General features: G+C 35.2%; 1 protein-coding gene across 1 annotated transcript; it reads left to right on the top strand.

Annotated features, from left to right (window-relative positions):
• Positions 1–18,792: 18,792 nt before the first annotated feature.
• LOC110883348 (probable WRKY transcription factor 24) lies at positions 18,793–22,288 on the top strand. The gene is given in 4 exon segments (XM_035978418.1): positions 18,793–19,063; positions 19,482–19,494; positions 19,992–20,135; positions 21,889–22,288. Coding segments are annotated over 4 exon segments (828 nt in total).
• The last annotated feature ends 995 nt before the right edge of the window (positions 22,289–23,283 follow it).

Raw genomic sequence — 23,283 nt, forward strand, 5'->3', positions numbered from 1 at the left:
GAGCAAATCAGCAGTTAGCTCAGCAGACTTTCCAATAACAATCATATGCAACCTCTTTGCGATGGTCAAAAAATGCCCTTGGCAAGGATTGACTACAATACACTCGGGAAAATGAAGCATTCTGAAAGTCTCACTTAGAACATCAAAAGCAACGATGTTCCTCTCACCTAGTGGATACCAATAATTTGAAACCATAAAATATTTGGTTTTATCAGCATAAACTCCTATAGACCATGAATAACCACTTGAACCATAATTGTTTACGCTACCGAAATTTATTGTTCTCCATGACTCACGACGTCGTGAGTAAACACGAGCAGCAGTTACATTACGGTAACATCTGATGTTCAACACTTTCAGATCATTCAACTGATCAAAATAAACTCCACCAGTATCAGAGTTTCGATGATGATTGTAATTGAAGTAGTCATCACACAAAACCTTATAGCGCCTGGTAGTTGGATTCCAAAGAATCAACTGACAGCCACTGTCTTGATTGCAAACTAACAACAAACCGTTAAAAGACGATAGAATACGTAAGTTTCTAGTGTAACACCCCAAAAACAGGTTTGGTAATCAAACCCCGTTAATACTAAAAGACGGGTAAAATACCGTTAGTGGTAAAAATTAACCCGGTAAATATTAGGACTCAAATAAATAAACCTAATATTAATTAAAAAGGGGAGTAAATACTTTGAGAAAACAAAGTATATAAAAAGGCCAAATTAACGGGACTTAAAACATAACGGGTTATAACTTCCCGAACCCGTTAAAGTAACTGGGAGTAACTAACCTAGTTAGTAGCATGTGATTAAGTAATTAATGATTAGATATAGCTTCATTTGATCAAAATAAAACATGAGGGACTAAAATGGACAAGTGGGAAACTTGTTTTATTAAAACAAAAAAAATATACACACACACACATTGTGTGCATGTTCTGATCGACCAGGAGGGTGCTCCAAGGAGCAAAACCCTAGTTCACACTAAATGACCAAATTGAAGCTCGAATCAAGACTCAAATCACTGCATGAACACATAAAAACGATCACCTAGTCATGGGGATCACAAGGTATGTTAAATTTTGCTATTTGGTGATACTTTGAGATTATGATGAACAATCATAATCGAAATTCTGGAATGAATGTTGAATCTATGAGTGTTATTGTGATTATATCTTGGTTTAGAAACAAACCCCAGTAGAAAATTTGATGAATTGTTGTCAAAACTAGGGATTTGGTAATTACCCTATTATATCCTAAGTGGGTTTTATGTTAAAAAGATGAACACTCATATTAGAATGTAAGAGTGATGAATATTGAGGTTATGATATAAGTTCTTGATGTAGTTCATGAACACTAGACTTAGAGGTTTGGATGTGTTGATGTAAATCTTGGTAAAGATAACTAGTTATGAACTAGTTAGTAAATATGTAAAATTATGCACACTAGGTGTTTGTTAAAATGCCTAAATGAAAACTAAAGTGTTGAAATTAGAGCGAAAACGCGTATTTGAATGATATGGCGATTACGCGTAATATGAAGTGATAAGGGTTCAAATTATTATGTTGATTAGACTTAATGTTGTAAACCTTGTGATTTAAAGTAGTTAACTTTAATAAGCTAAGTTAACTAATCATAAAGTCGAATAGTAGTTTCGACATATGAAATAAGTGAGATGGAATAGTCGTGAATAATTATGACTAATCTAACCATCTTACAATTTACAATGATAGTTTGATGATTAACAAGCTAGGTGAAAGCTTGGGAACGAAGCGGGTCAAACGAAGCAAGAATGACGGAAAAGCATAATTTGGATGTAAGGTAAGTATAGCTTACATTAGTCTTATAATTTAGAATATTCTCTTATCGTAATAGTTACGAATAGGATAAACACATAATTGCGGTATGATGTTCCGGCGTGTAGACGCACGGAACAAGATAGTCGAACATGACAAGAAACTATGTTGATGGTTTAAAATGAGTTAAAATCGGTAACTCGATCATTTTATGACAAATGGAAAATGAAACTTTTGAATGGTTACCTTATAGGGTAAACCAAAACAAACAATAAGGTAAAACGGTAAATTGGTCATGCGTTGACCATAACTATTGGTTTTGAAAGGCACCATATGACGTAAGCCATGATAGGCTAAAAAGCGTTAAGAAATGATCAATAAGTGAAATGACCGCACGGTGTAAACCGGAGCGTGTCATATAGATGAGATGGTAATAAATACCATCTCGCCAACATAATCGGTCACTTAGACCAAATGGGTCAAAAGGTGAAGATATCACCTTTTGACAATAACGACTAATGATTATTGTCGAGTTATATTATTTCAGGATTAAATGTCAAATGAGTATTAGCAACATTATGGATTAGCGGCTATAAAAGCAAGGTATTAAAAACGGGTCAATATATTGATCCGCGCCAGGTATGTGAAAAAGGGTAACACTCATTTAGAATATGCGGTTCGATGAGTATTTAAAGAAGTCAAAATAAACATTTGGTTATTTGATAAGTAAACCGAATGTTTAAAATAATGAACATTGCGTTTGGAAAGCTTAATGACTTTTCAAACAAAAATCATAGGTTAAAAGAGGGATTATGGGTCAAATATACCTTCAAAAGTCCTTCATCGTAAATGATTAGCTAAACGGACTAAAACGCCCTTATAAGCTAAATTGGACAAACGACCTTTAAAGGTAGTTTAGAAACGAGTTTTATGATCATATTAATAATTAGAATAAGTATAAGAAGCGAAAGATGTAAACCCTTGGTCAAATGACTCTATATGAGTCTTTGTCGTTAATTAGCAACCCGACGAGAAAAACTTGGATTATATAGATCACCTCATTTAGTCCACCACAAATATAGTTGTGGTGGAAGATTACTTGATAAGAAATGTTGTATAATAACGCTAGAAACGAATGAAAGCGTTTCATGATTAAAATAGGTCTAAATACCCTTAACGGGTCAAAATAAGCATATAAGCGAAAAAGGGTTTAAATTGTGTAATAAACCGGTGATTAGAATGTAATATGGTAGGTAACATTTATTGAAGAAGTGTATGTGATAAAAGGATCAAATAAACACGTTTGATGATGAAATCACGAACGGGTCAAAAGTTGGTAAAAAGGGGTAATAAGCCGAAGAGTTAAAGGTCTGAAATTTTTATTGTTTGGATGTTGGATTTTAACTCCATAAGATGGAGAATTAAATTACGGACGCGTAGGAAAAAGAATCGCGTAAAACGGATCAATAACGAGGAAGTTATGGCCGTTTCCGTAAAATCCGGATGTGCTGGGAATATGCAGCAATCAGCTGCAACAATTCTGATCATATAAGGCCGTCGCGTAGCGCGACGGCAGAAGCATATACCCGTCGCGCTACGCGACGGGGTGAATTTTTAAATTTTGCCCTTTTAACCCCTGTACTTGTTTGGACTTAATATTTGACTATCAAAACTAACTTTTAGTTGGTTTTGATCATAGGTGATCGCCAAGAGTGCCCGGATGAAGATCAAGCGACGAGCAAGAACCGAACACGATCACGAAATAAGCTTCCGCACTATGTATCGTTATTATATTAAATGACGAATGTACACATGATATGTTGTATACTTTTAAATTGTAAAAAGTTTTAACAAACCCGTAATTTCTAATGCATATGTAATCTTAATTACATGATTGTTTTTCGTAAATGATACGTTAAACCTTAATTTATAAGAACGGGTGTTACATCTAGGGTGGACATTGTTAGGAAAACTTAAGGTTTTGCTTCTAACAACATCCAAAGTACCAACAACTACGTCGTCAATGACAATTGACGTGTCTTTAAAGGATAGTAGTTTCTTTTGTACTGAATCTCCTCTTCGGAGAGCATGCATCATCTGAAATGCATGACTTGACAATTCGCTATAAAAATTCTTGGAAAGACATTTGAAACGGCCAATATCTTCTGCAGAGAGCCTTGTGAAAATCTTGTCAACAATCACTTGAAACCCAATTTTTTCCATTCTGAAGAGAGCCTTGTGAAAATCTCGTCAACAAACTTTTGAAGATGATTGAGTAGATGGATGAAAACGGTAATGATCAAAACCAATGCCCAATGTATTTTATATACCCAATGAAGGCGGTTATGACTAAAGAATATGATGCGACAGTCGTTAGGCTTTTAATGCATTTACATGGGAAAAATATATAATTAAACACGTTATTATAATTAAAATAACCTATTCATTTACCTATAAGACGCCTTTAACATAAGAAAGAAGTGATTGAGTGACGTGCATTAATTGCAAAGTACATATCCCGAGGCATTTTGAATTTTAAATTACCGGCAATTTCAAAACCACTGCTATGGTATATGTTTACCAAAGGAAACATCTGCTAAGTTATACTTTCTTAGCTATGGGCAGTCGTTTACACTCTTGAATGTAGGCCAGACCTTTGACATTTAAATATAGAGCAGTAGTTTGAAATTAAATGTATTTTAACTCAGATAAAAAATCTCAGAAGCATAAAAATTGACACATCAGCAATCTTCATTTAGTCATAACTTAGATAAAAAATCTATTCGTTTGGAATACAAAGATATTGCGGACATCTGTTTAAGCCTCTCCTGTTTCCAACAGTAGTAAGTCAATCAGATGTTGGCAACAACAGATGATAGCAATTGACAACAGTAGCAAGTCAAACAGCCGTTAGATCAGCAGATGATGATTTAGAGCAGATGTTCTCTATACACTAACAGAAATTGATACAATATCAACATAATCTTATTAAACTCAGAAACAATTTCACTTATACATCAAAAGTACCAATCTGCAATAATCAGATGATAATAAAAATTAGATAATAATACTAATTCAGCTTAAAATTACAACCAAACTTTAAAATCTAACAACACCACCAAGAAATTTACGAACCTAACAGCAAAAATTTAGTGCTTTTAGCTACAAATTTAGTGCTTTTAGCTTTAAACTCCATCAATGTATATCTTCCACAATCGCCATGAACTCCACGGAAGTACTCAATGCATCAACATCAGGTTTCTAGAAACCTAATCTCTCGTGAACATATCAAGATGCAACATTAGCAGATCCTTTCTGGCGTTTAGTAAGAACTACTGCGGGTTCTACATCATCATCTGCCCAAAATCATATACATAATCATCATTTAAATAAACATTATTAATAATCTTTCTTTGTGTTTAATTTAACTTTACGTTTCTTTTAATACAAACCTATAATAACCCGCAACAGATTTTATGAATTTAAAACAACTGGGATTAGACTGAAATATAAACCGAGAATTAGAGTATATCACTTGAAAATTAAGAATTCAAAATTTTAAAACTGGAGTAGCAAAAAATACATACTTTACACGAAGTTGAAACAATGACACTGCAAACAACTGTAGAACAATCATCATCATCATCATCTGTAGGAAAGACCATTACTCTAGTAAGATAAAATGTTATCTTACAGCAGTAGCAGATCCTTTCTTGCGTTTAGTAGGAACTACTGCGGGTTCTACATCATCATCATCTGCCCAAAATCATATACATAATCACCATTTAAATGAACATTATTAATAATCTTTCTTTGTGGTTTAATTTAACTTTATGCTTCTTTTAATGCAAACCTATAATAACCCGCAGCAGATTATATGAATTTCAAACAACTGGGATTAGACTGAAAATATAAACCGAGAATTAGAGTATATCACTTCAAAATTAAGAATTCTAATTTTCAAAACTGGAGTAGCAAACAACACATACTTTACACGATGTTGAAACAATGACACTGGAAACAACTGTAGAACAATCATCATCATCATCAACTGCAGCAGATCATTCACAATCATCATTTAGTCATAACTCAGATAACAAAACTTTAGTAAAAATCAAAAAGAAAAACAAACATAATCATATATATCACATTACCATGATCAAGGAAAACCACATATCCCCAAATTTTTTTCTGAAAGTGGGACAGAGAGAGCTTCAGTTTTCTGTTATTATAATTTTAAATTAAGGGGTAGCTTAGTCATTTTACACTCACTTAACTGAGAAAACTAACCTCCATCCACTTCAGGGACTATCCGAGTAACAAGTAGTCAAACCACAGGGAGCATGAGTGTAATTTTAAAAAGCTGGGGACTAAGAGTGAAATTTTAGCAAACTGCAGGGACTATCTGGGCATTTTACTCATATGTAAAATTACGTTTATTCAACCCATGTAATAAACAAAATATTATAATATATTGTTTTGTTATTTAGAATATAAAATTACATTTATTCAAGTCGTGTAATAGACGAGGTTCTAACCTACTAGTAATAAATATATAAAAAACTAAAGACAGAGGAAGAGAGGTACATCCAGACAGAGCCAACGTGGCTTCATCCGTGAAGAGACTTAATGGGATGCTCCAAATATAACAACCCTAACGTAAACCGACACCCTCATAAATTTTTCAACACCCTAATATATCTTAAAATGTCTCAATATGTCTTTATATGCACCCCGTATGTGAAAACCGAGCCCCAAAATAGACTATAATATATAAAATAAATCAAAAACCTTAAATCTTAAGTTGAGGCGGGCCGCATAGACCCACCCCAACCTCTAACGCGGGCCGCATGAAGGTGAACCCGGATTCCCTTAGTTTCTTTAGTTTAGGCGGGCCGCGTATGAGTTCGCTTAAGTTGATGCGGGCCGCGAGAGCCCTGGAATGTGGCGCAGCCCTGGGCCGCCACGTGGCCCAACACACGGCGAACCTAGTAGATGACCGGGCCAAGCTATACGTTGACCGCATGTTGACGCGGGCCGCGTAAGGCCTAGCCTTACTTAACGCGGGCCGCGAGAAAGTCCGATTTCACCACTATAAATAGAACGCATCAGTTTCCGTTGTCCGATCGTTCAAATCTCTTTCTTTCTCTTAATTTCTGAAGTAGTATACACTATACCCGAGCATTATACCCCCTAAATAGCGAGGTTCTGCTCCGTTGTAAGTATTATAACCCCTGGATACGTATTAGATACTCTGCCCGATTGATCTAGGGTTCCGTAACGGCTGTCGTGGTTCTGCCCGACGTAGTCGTTGGAATGCCGTCTCGGGGAGGGTATTGCTAATGTTAAAATGGGTTATTATACTAACACACGTGCATTGGTGTAAATTATAGATTATTCCCAGGAAATCACTACTGAAAACCCTAAAATAGAAATGTGAGTAATCTCCTTTTTGTTAACAGTTTTTACAAAACCTTAACCTTTTTACAATGTAATTTAGCAGTGATTGAGTCTTTGTAATTCTACAATTACTGCCGGTATGTTGGGGTTTTGTATACAAAATTTGAGTAACGTTACCATTGGACAAAGAGTTAGCCAATGCGTAATATGACCCTCTAGTCAGACTTGACACTACTGAATGAGTAATTGGGTAGATATAAACATTGTAATCGCCCTCAATACTGTTTAAATTAAATTAATAATTCTTGATTAAACTGAGATTCACTCACCAGTATTTTCCACTGACAAAACCTTTTTAAAACGCGTTTTAGGTAACACAATGTGAAAGCCAATTAGAAGCCAGCTGGACAGCACTGAAGGCTTGGAAAAGTGGCTATAAAAGTTACCTAAATAAAAGAAAGTGTTTATTTCAATAAAGTGGGATTTATCACTGTAAATCAGTTTGTAATGAAAATTTGGGTTTTACCCGTGTGTTTAATATTATAAAATATGGTGGTTTACTCTGATTTAATATTTCCTAACTACGGTCCTGATGAAACTTTCCGCTGCCAAATAAGTTAATAACGTGATACCATCGCAACTGGTTCGCGGCCGTCGTTCCCGGGATTTAGGGATCGGGGGTTGTGACAGAAGGTGGTATCAGAGCTATGCCACTGATTCAGCCACAGAAGTGTTCTGCTGACATCAAAATTCAAATTGTTAGGAAATAAATTATGGAAATACGTGCCTAATTGTATTTTCTTGTTATGTGTTATCTGACTATCTGTTAGTTTACAGTATGAGCGACCAAGGACCATCTGACGCGTATCGTCAATTGTCTGGTTCGCCTAGGAGCGAAGGCACCTCCTCTTCTCAGCCTGCCCTCTCAGGGTACTCTGCTGATACGAAAGAAGGAATCTTTGTGTTTAAGGCTCAGTCTGAAGAGCCATTTCCTCAGAAAAAGAGGGGATGGTTCAGTAGGGGAGCACATGAGCGTAGGAAACGTATGAAAAAGTTGCAGGAACAGCGAGTGTTAGCCGCAGCCAAAAGAGAAACTGATGCCTATGCCCAGGATATGCTCAATAGGGGTATAGCCAATATCCACATTTTAGCAACCACTGCAGCTGATCCAAACCTGGAACAAATGCTAGAACCCCAACCACAACTACCAAATCCTGATCAACCCATGGAAGTAGAAAACCCTGAAAATCAACCTGAAATGCATAATTTCAATCCAGAAGAGATACCTAGGGTACCTGCACCCAATCCCCTAGACCCAAACAATTACGACCCCTGGTGGAACGATGTTAGGGACTATGTGCAACAAAACCCAATACAGGAAAACGTGCCAATGCCCAATCTAGGAGCCTACCCAGGGTTAGATCCTCAAGATCCCTATCACACTAACGATGCATACATTAGGGAAATCTTAGAAAATCCTTACCCTTACCAGGCCCCGTACCAGGAACCCGCACCTCAGATTCCAAACCCAGTCCTAGAACCTGCACCCCCAATGAGTGCAGAAAATGTACAAGAACTTAGGACTTTCGGTGAGGAAATTTTAGAAAGTAGTGAGAGAATGAGACAGGTGGGAGAGCGTCTCGTATGGAAATACGACGAGCGCAATATGGATTTCTGGATAAATCCATATCCTTGAATATGATGGTGGAGACGGTAGTAATAATAATATAATAATATATGTGTGTATGTGTTAGAAAAGAAACTACGGATGCATACTATTAGTTTTGTAGCTTTACATTTCAGTCGGTATTGTAATTTTAATTTCAGTACTGGTGTGTAATGATGCATACTATATGAATAGAGTAAAAGTCGCAATGCTCGACGCTTTTGACTAAAAAGTGTGTGTCATGTGATTGACTATATTCAAATATTATTTGTGATATTAATATTTGGTAAATGTTTAAAATTCAGATGGCCGACGAGGGAAATCAAGATAATCTGAATAACGATAACCAGAGTAATAATAACGTGGTTAACGAGAATCCGAACAACAATAACAACGGAAACCAAATGGATAATAGTGCTGTTCAACATATTGTGGCACAGGGAATCATAGATGCAATGCCATTTATTATTCAAACGATTCAAGAAGAGAATAATAAAAGTAAGCATAGCAGTAAGCGATCAACTGAACCAGAACACAGCGTGAACAATGGACTCATACTTCAAGCGCCCATTCCCAAGAGAAGAAGAACCATGCCACATGGTTGTTCTTACAAAGAATTCTGGTCCTGCAAACCAATAGAATTCTCGGGCAATGAAGGACCCATTGCAGCTTTACGCTGGATAGAGAAAACTGAGGCAGTTCTGAAAATAAGCAAGTGTGCGGAGGAAGATAAAATAATGTTTGCTTCAAATCTGTTTAAGAATGCAGCTCTAGAATGGTGGAACACTATCCTCCAGTCAAGAGGAAGTGATAGGGTTTATAACATGGAATGGGAGGAATTTAAGAACATGGTGGAAAGGAAATTCTGCCCACCTAATGAAAAAGAACAGATAGCAAATAAGTTTCTGAATCTTAGAATGACCGGGGTAGACAGTAAAGGTTACACTACCACATTCTTTGAATATGCTAGGATAGTACCAAATCTTGCGTCACCTGAACCAGTATTAATCTCTCGTTACATCTGGGGATTAATTGGAGAGATTAGGCATGTAGTCAAGGCAGCTAGACCCCAAACCATAGAAGGAGCTGTAGAACTAGCCAATACCTTGACAGACGAGCTAATCCGTACTAGGGAAGAAGATCAGAGGAGAAACTTATCTCAAAGGCTTACTCAAGAATTCCGTTCTGGGAATTCCAACCGTAGGAATGTAGGTTCTACGTCTGTACCTTATTGCAAGTATTGCAAAAGGAAGCATTCTGGAAAATGCCCCATATACTGCAATTTCTGCAAAATATCAGGTCACAAGGAAGAAGATTGCAGGAAGAAAGCCAATAGCAGGGTATGCTTCAACTGTGGAGAAAAAGGTCATATCAAGCCAAACTGTCCAAAATTGACTCCAGTTGTAAACAACAAGAACCCTAAAAATGCTAGAGCATTCGTTCTAACTGCAGATGAAGCCAAGATGATTCCAGACGTCATTGCTGGTACGTTTTTAGTTAATGATATTTTTGCTAAAGTATTATTTGACTCTGGTGCAAACCAAAGTTTTATTAATACTTCGTTTTGCAAACTCCTCAATCAATCATTAACTAAACTACCACAAGAATGTCTAGTAGAAACCGCAAATGGAGAAACTGTTAGGATTTCTGAAATTTTGCAGGGAGCAAGCATAGAAATTTTTAATCAAAAGTTTATTGCAAACCTTTACCCACTGAATCTGGCTGGATTTGATGTCGTGTTAGGTATGGATTGGTTAATAGCCAATAAAGCCAGTATTTTATGTGACCAAAAGACAATTCAATTAAAATCACCAAGAGGTGAAAAGATCACAATTAAAGGAGATAAACCCTTTAGATCCACTAAATTCATCTCTGTGATGAAAACTGCAAGTTATATAAGAAAAGGATCTATAGTGTATTTGATTTCTATAATCACTAACACTAAAGGAAAAGAATTAAAAGACATTCCAATAGTGTCCCAGTTTTCAGATGTCTTTCCAGAAGAATTACCAGGATTACCACCAGACAGGGAAGTCGAATTTAGAATCCATCTGCTACCAGGGACATCACCAATTGCCAAGGCACCTTACCGTTTGGCACCCGCTGAAATGCAAGAACTGAAGAAACAATTAGACGAATTGTTAGAAAAAGGGTTTATACAGCCAAGCTCATCGCCATGGGGAGCACCGATATTGTTTGTCAAAAAGAAGGACAGATCAATGCGTATGTGCATTGACTACCGTGAATTGAACAAAGTCACGATTAAGAATCGGTATCCATTACGGAGGATTGATGATTTGTTTGATCAACTTCAAGGAGCTCGATTTTTCTCTAAAATCGACTTAAGATCAGGATATCATCAATTAAAGGTACAGGAAGAGGATATTCCTAAAACCGCATTCAGAACAAGGTATGGTCATTATGAATTTACTGTCATGCCATTTGGTTTAACCAATGCCCCAGCAGCATTTATGGACATGATGAACCAAATATGTAAGCCATATTTGGATAAATTCATAATTGTCTTCATAGATGATATTCTAATTTACTCTAAAAGTAAGGAGGAGCATGCAAAGCACTTGCACTTACTTTTAAGTTTATTGAGAAAAGAAAAGCTTTATGCTAAGTTTTCAAAGTGCGAATTTTGGTTAGAACATGTACAATTTCTTGGACATTTAGTGAATCATGAAGGAATTCATGTAGATCCAACAAAAATCGAGGCAATTACCAAATGGAAAACCCCTGAGTCACCAACCGAGGTTAGAAGTTTCTTAGGATTGGCCGGTTATTATAGAAGATTTATTCGAGATTTTTCTAGAATAGCCATTCCTTTAACTAAGTTAACCTGTAAATCTGTTAAGTTTGAATGGGGACCAAAACAAGAAGAAGCTTTTAGAATCCTTAAGCAAAAATTAACCCATGCACCTATATTAGCATTACCAGAAGGAACTGAAGACTTTGTAGTCTATTGTGATGCTTCTAAATTAGGTTATGGATGTGTGTTGATGCAACGCCAAAAGGTTATAGCTTACGCCTCTAGACAGCTTAAGAGTCATGAAGAGAATTATTCAACCCATGATTTGGAATTAGGAGCTATAATTTTTGCCCTTAAGATTTGGAGACATTATCTTTATGGTAGTAAGTTTACCATATTCACAGATCATAAAAGTTTAAGATATGTTTTCGGGCAAAAAGAGTTGAATACGAGACAAAGACGCTGGATGGAATTGCTTAGTGATTATGACTGTGATATCCAGTATCATGCAGGAAAAGCCAATGTGGTGGCTGACGCTTTAAGTCGAAAATATCACGAAAAGTCAAAAAGGGTACGTTCTCTTAAATTAAATCTACAAGTAGATTTAAATGAACAGATTAGAAAAATTCAAGAATCAGTAATCAAGGAAGATACTGAAAAATTAAAAGGAATGATTAAGGAATTAGAACAAGGAACTGATGGAATTTGGAGATTCCATAAAACGAGAATGTGGATACCTAAGTTAGGAAACCTACGTCACCGTATATTAGAAGAAGCTCATAAATCTAAATATATGATGCATCCAGGAAGTGATAAAATGTATCAGGATTTAAAGAAAAATTTCTGGTGGATAGGAATGAAAAAGGATATAGCAGCTTATGTTTCTAAATGTTTAACTTGCTCACAAGTTAAAGCTGGACATCAGAAACCCTCAGGTTTATTACAGCAATTAGAAATGCCAGTATGGAAATGGGAATTGATAACAATGGATTTTGTTACTAAATTACCCAAAACAAGAAAAGGTAATAATACAATCTGGGTGATTGTAGATAGGCTAACCAAGTCAGCTCATTTCTTACCAATGAAGGAAACCTTTAGCATGGAACAATTAGCTAAATTGTATGTAAATGAAATCGTTTCATTACATGGAATACCTTTATCAATTATTTTTGGTCAAGTTTTCAAAAAGCAATGGGAACCAAGCTAAATCTAAGCACCGCGTATCATCCTCAAACGGACGGGCAAAGTGAAAGAACAATTCAGACAATGGAAGACATGCTTAGAGCTTGTGTAATTGATTTCGGAGGTAATTGGGACGAACACTTACCTTTGATAGAATTTTCTTATAATAACAGTTATCACACAAGTATCAATGCTGCACCATTCGAAGCACTTTATGAACGAAAGTGCAGAACCCCAGTCTGTTGGGCAGAAATTGGGGAAAAGCAACTATCTGGACCTGAGATAGTACAGGAAACCACAGACAAAATTATTCAAGTCAAGGAACGACTGAAAACAGCACGTGATCGACAGAAGAGCTACGCTGACAACAGACATAAACCGTTAGAATTTCAGGTAGGTGACAAAGTATTGTTAAAAGTTTCACCTTGGAAAGGAGTGGTAAGATTCATCAAAAGAGGGAAAGCTAAGTCCCAGGTATATTGGACCCTTTGAAATTATTAGAAGAATAGGACCTGTAGCCTATCAGCTACAACTGCCAGAGGAAATGGCAGGAATACATGATGTATTTCATGTATCTAATCTCAAAAAGTGTCTAGCTGACGAATCACTCATAGTACCTCTTAAGGACATAGAGGTTAATGAACAACTCAAGTTTGTAGAAAAACCTCTACAAATTGAAGATAGGAAAATCAAGAATCTCAAGCACAAGAGACTAGTTTTGGTCAAAGTGAAGTGGGACTCCAAAAGAGGACCCGAGTACACATGGGAGCTTGAATCAGAAATGCAAAAGAAATATCCACACTTATTCCAGTAGATCTCAAGGACGAGCTCTAAAACAAGGTGGGGATGATATAACAACCCTAACATAAACCGACACCCTCATAAATTTTTCAACACCCTAATATATCTTAAAATGTCTCAATATGTCTTTATATGCACCCCGTATGTGAAAACCGAGCCCCAAAATAGACTATAATATATAAAATAAATCAAAAACCTTAAATCTTAAGTTGAGGCGGGCCGCATAGACCCACCCCAACCTCTAACGCGGGCCGCATGAAGGTGAACCCGGATTCCCTTAGTTTCTTTAGTTTAGGCGGGCCGCGTATGAGTTCGCTTAAGTTGATGCGGGCCGCGAGAGCCCTGGAATGTGGCGCAGCCCTGGGCCGCCACGTGGCCCAACACACGGCGAACCTAGTAGATGACCGGGCCAAGCTATACGTTGACCGCATGTTGACGCGGGCGGCGTAAGGCCTAGCCTTACTTAACGCGGGCCGCGAGAAAGTCCGATTTCACCACTATAAATAGAACGCATCAGTTTCCATTGTCCGATCGTTCAAATCTCTTTCTTTCTCTTAATTTCTGAAGTAGTATACACTATACCCGAGCATTATACCCCCTAAATAGCGAGGTTCTGCTCCGTTGTAAGTATTATAACCCCTGGATACGTATTAGATACTCTGCCCGATTGATCTAGGGTTCCGTAACGGCTGTCGTGGTTCTGCCCGACGTAGTCATTGGAATGCCGTCTCGGGGAGGGTATTGCTAATGTTAAAATGGGTTATTATACTAACACACGTGCATTTGTGTAAATTATAGATTATTCCCAGGAAATCACTACTGAAAACCCTAAAATAGCAATGTGAGTAATCTCCTTTTTGTTAACAGTTTTTACAAAACCTTAACCTTTTTACAATGCAATTTAGCAGTGATTGAGTCTTTGTAATTCTACAATTACTGCCGGTATGTTGGGGTTTTGTATACAAAATTTGAGTAACGTTACTATTGGACAAAGAGTTAGCCAATGCGTAATATGACCCTCTAGTCAGACTTGACACTACTGAATGAGTAATTGGGTAGATATAAACATTGTAATCGCCCTCAATACTGTTTAAATTAAATTAATAATTCTTGATTAAACTGAGATTCACTCACCAGTATTTTCCACTGACAAAACCTTTTTAAAACGCGTTTCAGGTAACACAATGTGAAAGTCAATTAGAAGCCAGCTGGACTGCACTGAAGGCTTGGAAAAGTGGCTATAAAAGTTACCTAAATAAAAGAAAGCGTTTATTTCAATAAAGTGGGATTTATCCCTGTAAATCAGTTTGTAATGAAAATTTGGGATTTACCCGTGTGTTTAATATTATAAAATATGGTGGTTTATTCTGATTTAATATTTCCTAACTACGGTCCTGATGAAACTTTCCGCTACCAAATAAGTTAATAACGTGATACCATCGCAACTGGTTCGCGGCCGCCGTTCCCGGGATTTAGGGATCGGGGGTTGTGACACCAAATACGCATCTGACTTTGACCTTTAAGGATGCAGTTGAATATACTAAATTTGAATAGTTTGATCTCTTACGGTAGTAAAAGGAGTATGAATTTAATGTGCTTTAACGATCATACTTTTTTTCGCCGATTAAATTAACTTTAAGTCGTTCCTATACGTCAGGTTGTTGACTATTACTTCTCGTTTATACGTGTATAAGCTAAACTTATCCACATAAATCCAATAATGTGTTGGTAAATTTATTAAGGGATTAATTGTTATAGCTACTGATGCTAAATAGGACGTGATGGGTGACCATCACCTGGACCAATATTGGTCCGGATGAACGAGGAACACACAAAGTAAAGACATAGGAATGTACAGACAAAACACACATAATGGCTAATTAAGTGTCATGTGAACCATTCCTGATCGATACCCGATGGAAACAACATATGAATAGTAATGGGATTTTTTTCGAAGTTTATAACTTTAGAAGTAAAGCCATAATATGTTTTCAATTATGGTATTTATTGGTTTGATAAATGTGTGTACTAGAGTGCGTCTAACTTGTTCTGGGTTTATTATAAAATCTGCAAAGAGATATAATTTGTTTTGAAAACAAAAACGATAAAAGAAATGGCAGATATATACAAATTTCCTTTTTCTCGCCGTGTTTAAAACTAATAAAAAAATTATGATTATCGTATTTTGTCATTAATGTCTCAAAATAAATCATGAAATTTTCAATTTAATTAAAATATATGCCATTTATTAACTATAGCGAATGGTCAATCATAATCAATGTTCATTAGGAGTTTTCACATGATTAGGTCACCTGGTATACTCTAATATCCATAGGTATTAATCCTAGTTGGCATCCGTTAATACCTGACATATCACTCCTAGAGGGTGTTAAGGGGCATTAAAAACTTCACGTGTTAATAAGTTAACTAGGAGAGAGAGAGAGAATCATTGGAAAATTTGCACACACACACAACATGCTATATATATATATATATATATATGTATAGGGGAAGGATGTATAGAAAACCCACTTTAATTTAGAAAACCCGGAAAACTCAAAGCTCCCGATGTTTTTTTTTCTTGAAAAAATTTACACATGTTATATACATGTTTTTAAGGGTTTTGGGAAAAAAAATCAAAAAAGCGCCAAGTAGATATTTAAAAAAAAAATAAACAAATTTTGGTGTAACACATGTTACATTTATCTGACATATTTGTAACATGTGTTACAACAAAACTTGTTTATTTTTTTTTTAAATATCTACTCGGCGCTTTTCTGATTTTTTTTGCCCAAAACCCTTAAAAACATGTATATAACATGTGTAAATTTTTTCAAGAAAAAAAAAACATCGGGAGCTTTGAGTTTCCCGGGTTTTCTAAATTAAAGTGGGTTTTCTATAGATACTTACATTATATGTATATATATATATGTATGTATGTATTTTTAATTAATTTAAGGGGCGTTAACGGGGGTTAAACCATTTCCTTGGTATGAGGTGAAGTGAAAGAGGGTCAAGTAGGTGACGTGATTCCTATACGTGTAGTTAAGGGGCGTGAAAATATACCTTCATGACCTAAAAGGGATTGAAAGTCATGACTAGGTGACATGTGGAAAAGCTAACATGTTTTTATATCAATCGGGACACGTTTTTTTGTTTGTAGTTTTCTTGTATGAATTTTATAAATAAGTCGTTTGTTTACTTTTGATTTTCATTTGGAAACATTCATAAAATGATAAAGAAACAAACTAGTGTCAAAAATTGGAAACATTCATAAAATGATAAAGAAACAAACTAGTGTCAAAAATCAAGAGTTTTTGTTTACTTTTGATTTTCATTTGGAAACATTCATAAAATGATAAAGAAACAAACTAGTGTCAAAAATTGGAAACATTCATAAAATGATAAAGAAACAAACTAGTGTCAAAAATCAAGAGTTTTGTAAAAAGACACTCAAGAAACACACCCCCATACCCCCCTCAGGTGCTAGTTTCCTCAAGAAAAAGCAAAACCGAACCAAGAACACTTGGTAGGGCTTGATCAAACTCGCCTTGTGTCATACCTTGCAAGTAAAGAAAAAAGAACAATGGACCCCACAAAGTTGACTTGGACCGTTTTAAGAGCCCAAATTGTGCCCAAAGGAATCGCTACCTAACTCCATTTGTTGATCATTGGGTGTTCCTTGAGGATTTTTAGAATGTAAGAAGCAATGGTCATTCTTCTCACAATCCTTAGATCATTCTTCTTAGACTTATAGGCGCAAATCCTTATATCGTTCTTCTTATAAGCCTTAGAAAGTAAGGAGCATTGCGTAAGGAGCAATTTTTCTCACAAGTCTTAGATTAATCTTTTCACAAATTCCTTAGATCATTCTTTTCACAAGCAATTATCATTCTTCTCCCAAGAAGTGTAAAAATAATATTAAATCATAAGATTACTAAGTCGGTAATTACAACTAAGGGTCTGTTTGATATAAGATAATGGAATAAACAAGAATGTAATGGACAAAGAAATTGAATGAACAATGGAATGAAATGGATCATTACCTTTCCATTGTGATGTTTGACTACTCATATTTAAATAGAAAGAATAATTACTTTTTACAGTTTGATAGACGAAGTAATTAACAATAATAATAATAATGTTGTTGTAAAATGGAAGAAATCACATTTTCTTTGGAATGATCAATTCCATTACCATATATAAGATTATAAGTACACATGTTTCTTTTCATTACATCGGAAATTCGGAATTCCATTTCGCCTTCAATTTTCTTCATACCAAACGTTACCTAAGTGATGAAATAATCTAAACTAATTCCCGCATTAAACAGTGTGGGGTGGGGGATTAAATCTAGCTCCTACAACTTTTAAAAATTGAATAACTTTTTTATATGTTTTATATTTTATTGTTGAACTTATATAATAAATTAATTTTTTTTACCACTGAGTATACTATTATTACTGTAGTTTAATTTTTTTTATATATAAGATGGTACGTAATTGTGTAATCTGGTATGTGATTTTCAACAATCATAACGGTTGTTTGTAATTATATAACCTTGTACGTGAATATATAACCTTATTATTTAACATGGTATGTAGAAGCAATTAAAATACGGGGCTGTTTGGCAACATCTGAATGGTTAAGTGTTAAATAAGTAAGAGGTCTGAACTATTAAGTACTGAACCAGTAAGAGGTTTGAACCATTAAGAGCCTGTATAATGCTTAACCGTTCAGAGGCAAATGTCTGACCAATTCAGATTAGAGGTCTTAACAATTCAAACTCTGTATAAATCTTAACCGTTCAGAGGCAAATGTCTGAACCATTCAGACATCTGCTCGTGAAACAAACAGTCTGAACAATTAAGTGTTCAACCAGTAAGAGGTCTGAACCATTAAGAGCGTCATTAAGAGGTAAACAAACAGCCCCTACACGTATGATATGTGATTATATAACCAGGTATGTAATATGAATATTTATTCCCTTCATTAAATTACACTGGCCACATTTTGCTACATTTTGCCACATTTTGGTATCCTATATATAGTTATATACACAAATATAAACAAACGCACACAAGTTTGTGAGCTCACAAATATTCAGAAAGGCCTCTTCTTACTATACACTTAAACTTCAAACCCTTCTTACTCACCCTGAGACTCAATAGACTTTGTTGAACAATCTTGATGGCAAAGTCAGCGTCCTACGGCGGAGATGGCAGCCTCTTTGACATTCCGAGACGGTACTTGGAGTCGTTGGACGCGCAGAACGACGGTGTGTTTGATTTGCAAACACCTTCGGAGGCTTTAGTGGTAGAGCCAGTTGCACCACTAAAGCCATGTACATTAGGGGTGGTTAATTCATCATCCAAATCTTCTTCTTCAACAGAACTTGCTGTTGATTTTGATCAGGAGAACAACACAAAATCAGATGATGGTCAAGAACAGTAAGAAGAAATTATTATTAATTTCTACCACTTTGATACATACATGCATGCATCTTTTTCAACACACTAACACACCATATTTTGGTTTCTAAACAAATGGTTGAATTTGTGATTAAAAGGAAATATAAAAATAAACTACATTAAATTTTTAATTAATTGGATTTGATTTCACATTTTTATATATTCTTCATTTCTTTTGCAACTTCTGTCTTTTTAGATTAGTTAAATTATGTTAAACCACATTGAATATCGACCAACTTTTGTTTAATTTTAATTTTTAGTGACGACTTTTTTTAAGAAATTTTAAACATTCTTTCATCCATTTATTGCTGTGAATTTATAACGCAACACAAAAAACGCAACTATATATGAAAATGAAATACATAGATTGGGTTTAGTCTAAATGTGGTTTGGCACGTGAGCATGTTTAGTCTAAACGTGAGTCGGCCATGATCATTTTAACTAAACTGGTCTTGTTCATCTCAATCTGACATAAACGTGAGTTGACCCGGCCATGATCATTTCAATTAAACTGGTCTTGTCCATCTCAATCTGACACTTTCTTAGGTTGACTCCGCCAACCCATTATTTATTTATTGTTTTTACTTTTTTTTATCATTCTAAAATGTGTCTCATGTAATGGATATATTTATGACAACATTTATTAGTTCAATCCGTCAATTAACGAACATGACCCGTTATTCGTCCTACTTCTCATTTTTTTAATGACAAATTTCTTTTATTTCCGTCATCTGTGGGGCTTGCACCCAAGACTTTCTCTCCCAAGGTGTTTAAAGACTTTGTCTTTGCTAATAGACCACCACCCTTTGTTGTCCTACTTCTTGTTTGAAATTAAAAAAAAAAGCATATCATATATATGACAACTAAACTCATTAAATTATTATTATTTTATGTTGTGGGTATTTTTAATTTCTTTAGGTTGAAGGCCAAAAATAGTAACCCGAAAAAACAATGGGAACAAAGATTTGCATTCTTGACTAAGACTGAAGATGACTACTTGGAAGACGGATATAAATGGAGAAAATACGGTAAAAAAGCCTTACAAAATAACTATTTTCCAAGGTAAAAATTCATTCTCCACCCACGTTTTTAATAAATTCTTAGTTACTCACCCATACATATACATGAGGCTTTCTTCTTTTCAAAACCAATATCAATTTCAGTATATAAATATATATTAGAGGGTTCAAATGAAAAGAATTTTTTTTAAGAACATAAAAAAGAAATTTTAAAAATAAGATTGCTTCATTTTGCTTTATTTAATATTTGCATTTAATTTTATTGTAAAGGTATTGGTAAACTTACATAGATCATTAATTTGTAGACTATTTAATAGCTAACTATATTAAACTTGTAACTTATATTCAAAATATATATTTTATAAATAAATTAATTTAGAGTGTATGATAAATTATGAGGTGTGTAGGATAAAGTGTATGATAAATTTCAATGTGTGTAGGATATATATTTTAACATGTGTAATTAGTTTTATAACATGCGTGATTTTTGATTTTGTACATGCGTGATTATGTTCATACGTTATTATGGTTTTCAACATTCGTGATGTATGGTTTTTCAACATGTGTGATTAGGATTTTGAGTTTTATAACGTGCGTAATTTCATCTTGTACGCATCATACGTTAAGAATATTGTACGTTAACCCACCCCTATATATATATATATATATATATATATATATATATATATATGTGTACCAACAACTAAAATAATCATGAAAAGAGGCATGTTGACCAATACTTTTTGCAAAATAGGCATTAAACTTGTGGACTTGTAGAATAAGCAAATCAATAAGAGATTGACAAGTAAGCAGAGTCAAATAACTCATTTTCAGACTTTCCAACACTTTTTTAGTCGAGACATAAAACACAAAAAAGTACACTTGGCTCCACATCTCGCCAATAACCAATCAAAAAGTTACAAGTGTTAACTGTCGGCACTATTTTATCCAACAGCTAGAGGACCCGGCTCCATTTTTTCTGACGCTGAAAAAGAGGGAGCTTTTTTTCTGTGCTGGCTAAAATAGGGACTGGCCCTTTAGCCCACCGGCTAAAATAGTGTCGGAACTTTTACACTTGTAATCTTTATAACGGTGGACCCTCCCTCTTTTTTAGTGCCGACATTACACATGTAATTTTTTGATTGGTTATTTGGGTAAGATGTATTTTTTTTGTCTATAATGCTGACTAAAAAGTTGCCAAAAAAGTCAGAGTGTTGGGTATTTTGATGTTGACTCTGCTTAGGTGTCATTCTCTTATTGGTTTGCTTAGTTTACGAGTACACAAATTTTTTGATTGGTTATTTGGGCGAGATGTAATTTTTTGTGTCTATAGTTCCGACTAAAAAGGTGCCAAAAAAGTCAGAGTGTTGGGTGTTTTGATGTTGACGCTGCTTAGGTGTCATTCTCTTATTGGTTTGCTTAGTTTTCGAGCACACAAATTTTTTGATTGGTTATTTGGGTGAGATGTAATTTTTTGTGTCTATAGTTCCGCTTAAAAGGTGGCGGAAAGTGAGAGTGTGGGATGCTTTTGGTTATGACTATGTTTAGTTATCCTTCTTTTATTGGTTTACTTAGTTTACGAGTCCACAGATGCAATGCCTATTTTACCAAAAGAAAACCCTTGATCAAATACCTCTTTTGATGATTTTCCCTCAAAAACTACACAAGCTAACATAAAGCATTTATACTTGTTAAAGGAGGCGAGTATGTGCAGAAAAGTGTTTTTCAGGTTTTTACTTTTTGCAACAATTTGTCTATTTTTTTGTATGTATATTTGTTAATGTATTTGATTGCAGGACTTACTATCGTTGCACTAGTGAGTCATGTGGAGTGAAGAAGATAACTGAAAGGTCACTAGAGGATCTATCGATACTCATCACAACTTATGAAGGTACTCATACACACCCATGTCCCATTACCCATCCCGAAATCATGCCGCAAACAGCCACTTTTGGTGGTCGACGCGCGGGTGGCTCGGCTTCTTCATTGCTTGTACCTCCACTTAATTACCCTTTAAACTTCAACCTCACCAACAATAACACAACCACCACCAGCACCTCCACCACTGCTTTTCCATCGTATGACTTTCAAGAAGGACGATACTGCTCTTCTCCTTTGCCATCTTATGAACATAGAGATAATGGACTTCTACAAGACATAATAAAACCCTTTCTGGTCAGTAAAGAGGAATCCTAAATCTAATGAGGGAACTTTAGGTAACCTGCCTAGGGTTTCCTTTTAGGGACTTTGTTCAGTTTGTTTTTCTTTTGGTTTATTATATTATACTACCTTTAAAAGACAATTTCCATATGTTTTTTATGCTGGTTTGAAGTTAAATTGGAAAACTTAATCTTAATTCTTGTTTTTTTTTTTTTTAATTTATTTTATTCTATAATGTTGTGATGGTATGTTGTAAAACTATAACTCAGATATATAAATGTTTCAGTAGTCTAGACTTTCTTTTCTCACTCCATAGTATAGTTAGAATTTAAATGGTTTCATTTTCTTAATTCTACATTTTTAATTCTTGTTTTACTTTTATTTTTTTTCATTGTATAATGTTGTGGTGGTATGTGTTGGACTGTTGGGCAAAACTATTGGGCATGGCTAAGCTTATTTAACTCAAAAATAACTTTTTGTTAAAAAGACCTATTAACTTATGAATTTTTGAAAATTAGTTTTTAGAAAAGTGTTTGGATTAACTTATGTGGTGAGAAAAGCCAATAAGCCAAAAAGTTTTAAAAAGTCAGAATATTCTAGCTTTTTAAAATGACTTTTCCACCTTAGAGTGGAGGGTATAGTTTCGGTAAACCATTCGGTGAATGGAGTTCACCGATCGGTGACCACCCCCACTTGTTTGAGTCACCGAAATTTTGAATGTTTTTGGTGTATATTCACCGATGCGGGAAGAGGAGGGAAGGAGGAGGGAAGGAGGAGGAAGGGAGGTTTAATGGTGGGTCTCAACCCCTAACCAATCACAATTTTTTTTATTTTTTAACCTACTCAAACACCCTAGAGTGATTAACCATACCCCTTGATTGAGTGCAAAATAGGGAGTGGAATGGGGAGTTGACATGGCATAACATTATTGGGTAGGATTTCACTCAATCACCCTAGAACGACCATGAACGCTGAAGTTGTGGCGTGTTAAAGTGAAGAAATAGAACGAAATATAGAACATTTAAAAAAAT

Source organism: Helianthus annuus, chromosome 10, assembly GCF_002127325.2.
Source record: "Helianthus annuus cultivar XRQ/B chromosome 10, HanXRQr2.0-SUNRISE, whole genome shotgun sequence".
Lineage (NCBI taxonomy): Eukaryota > Viridiplantae > Streptophyta > Magnoliopsida > Asterales > Asteraceae > Helianthus > Helianthus annuus.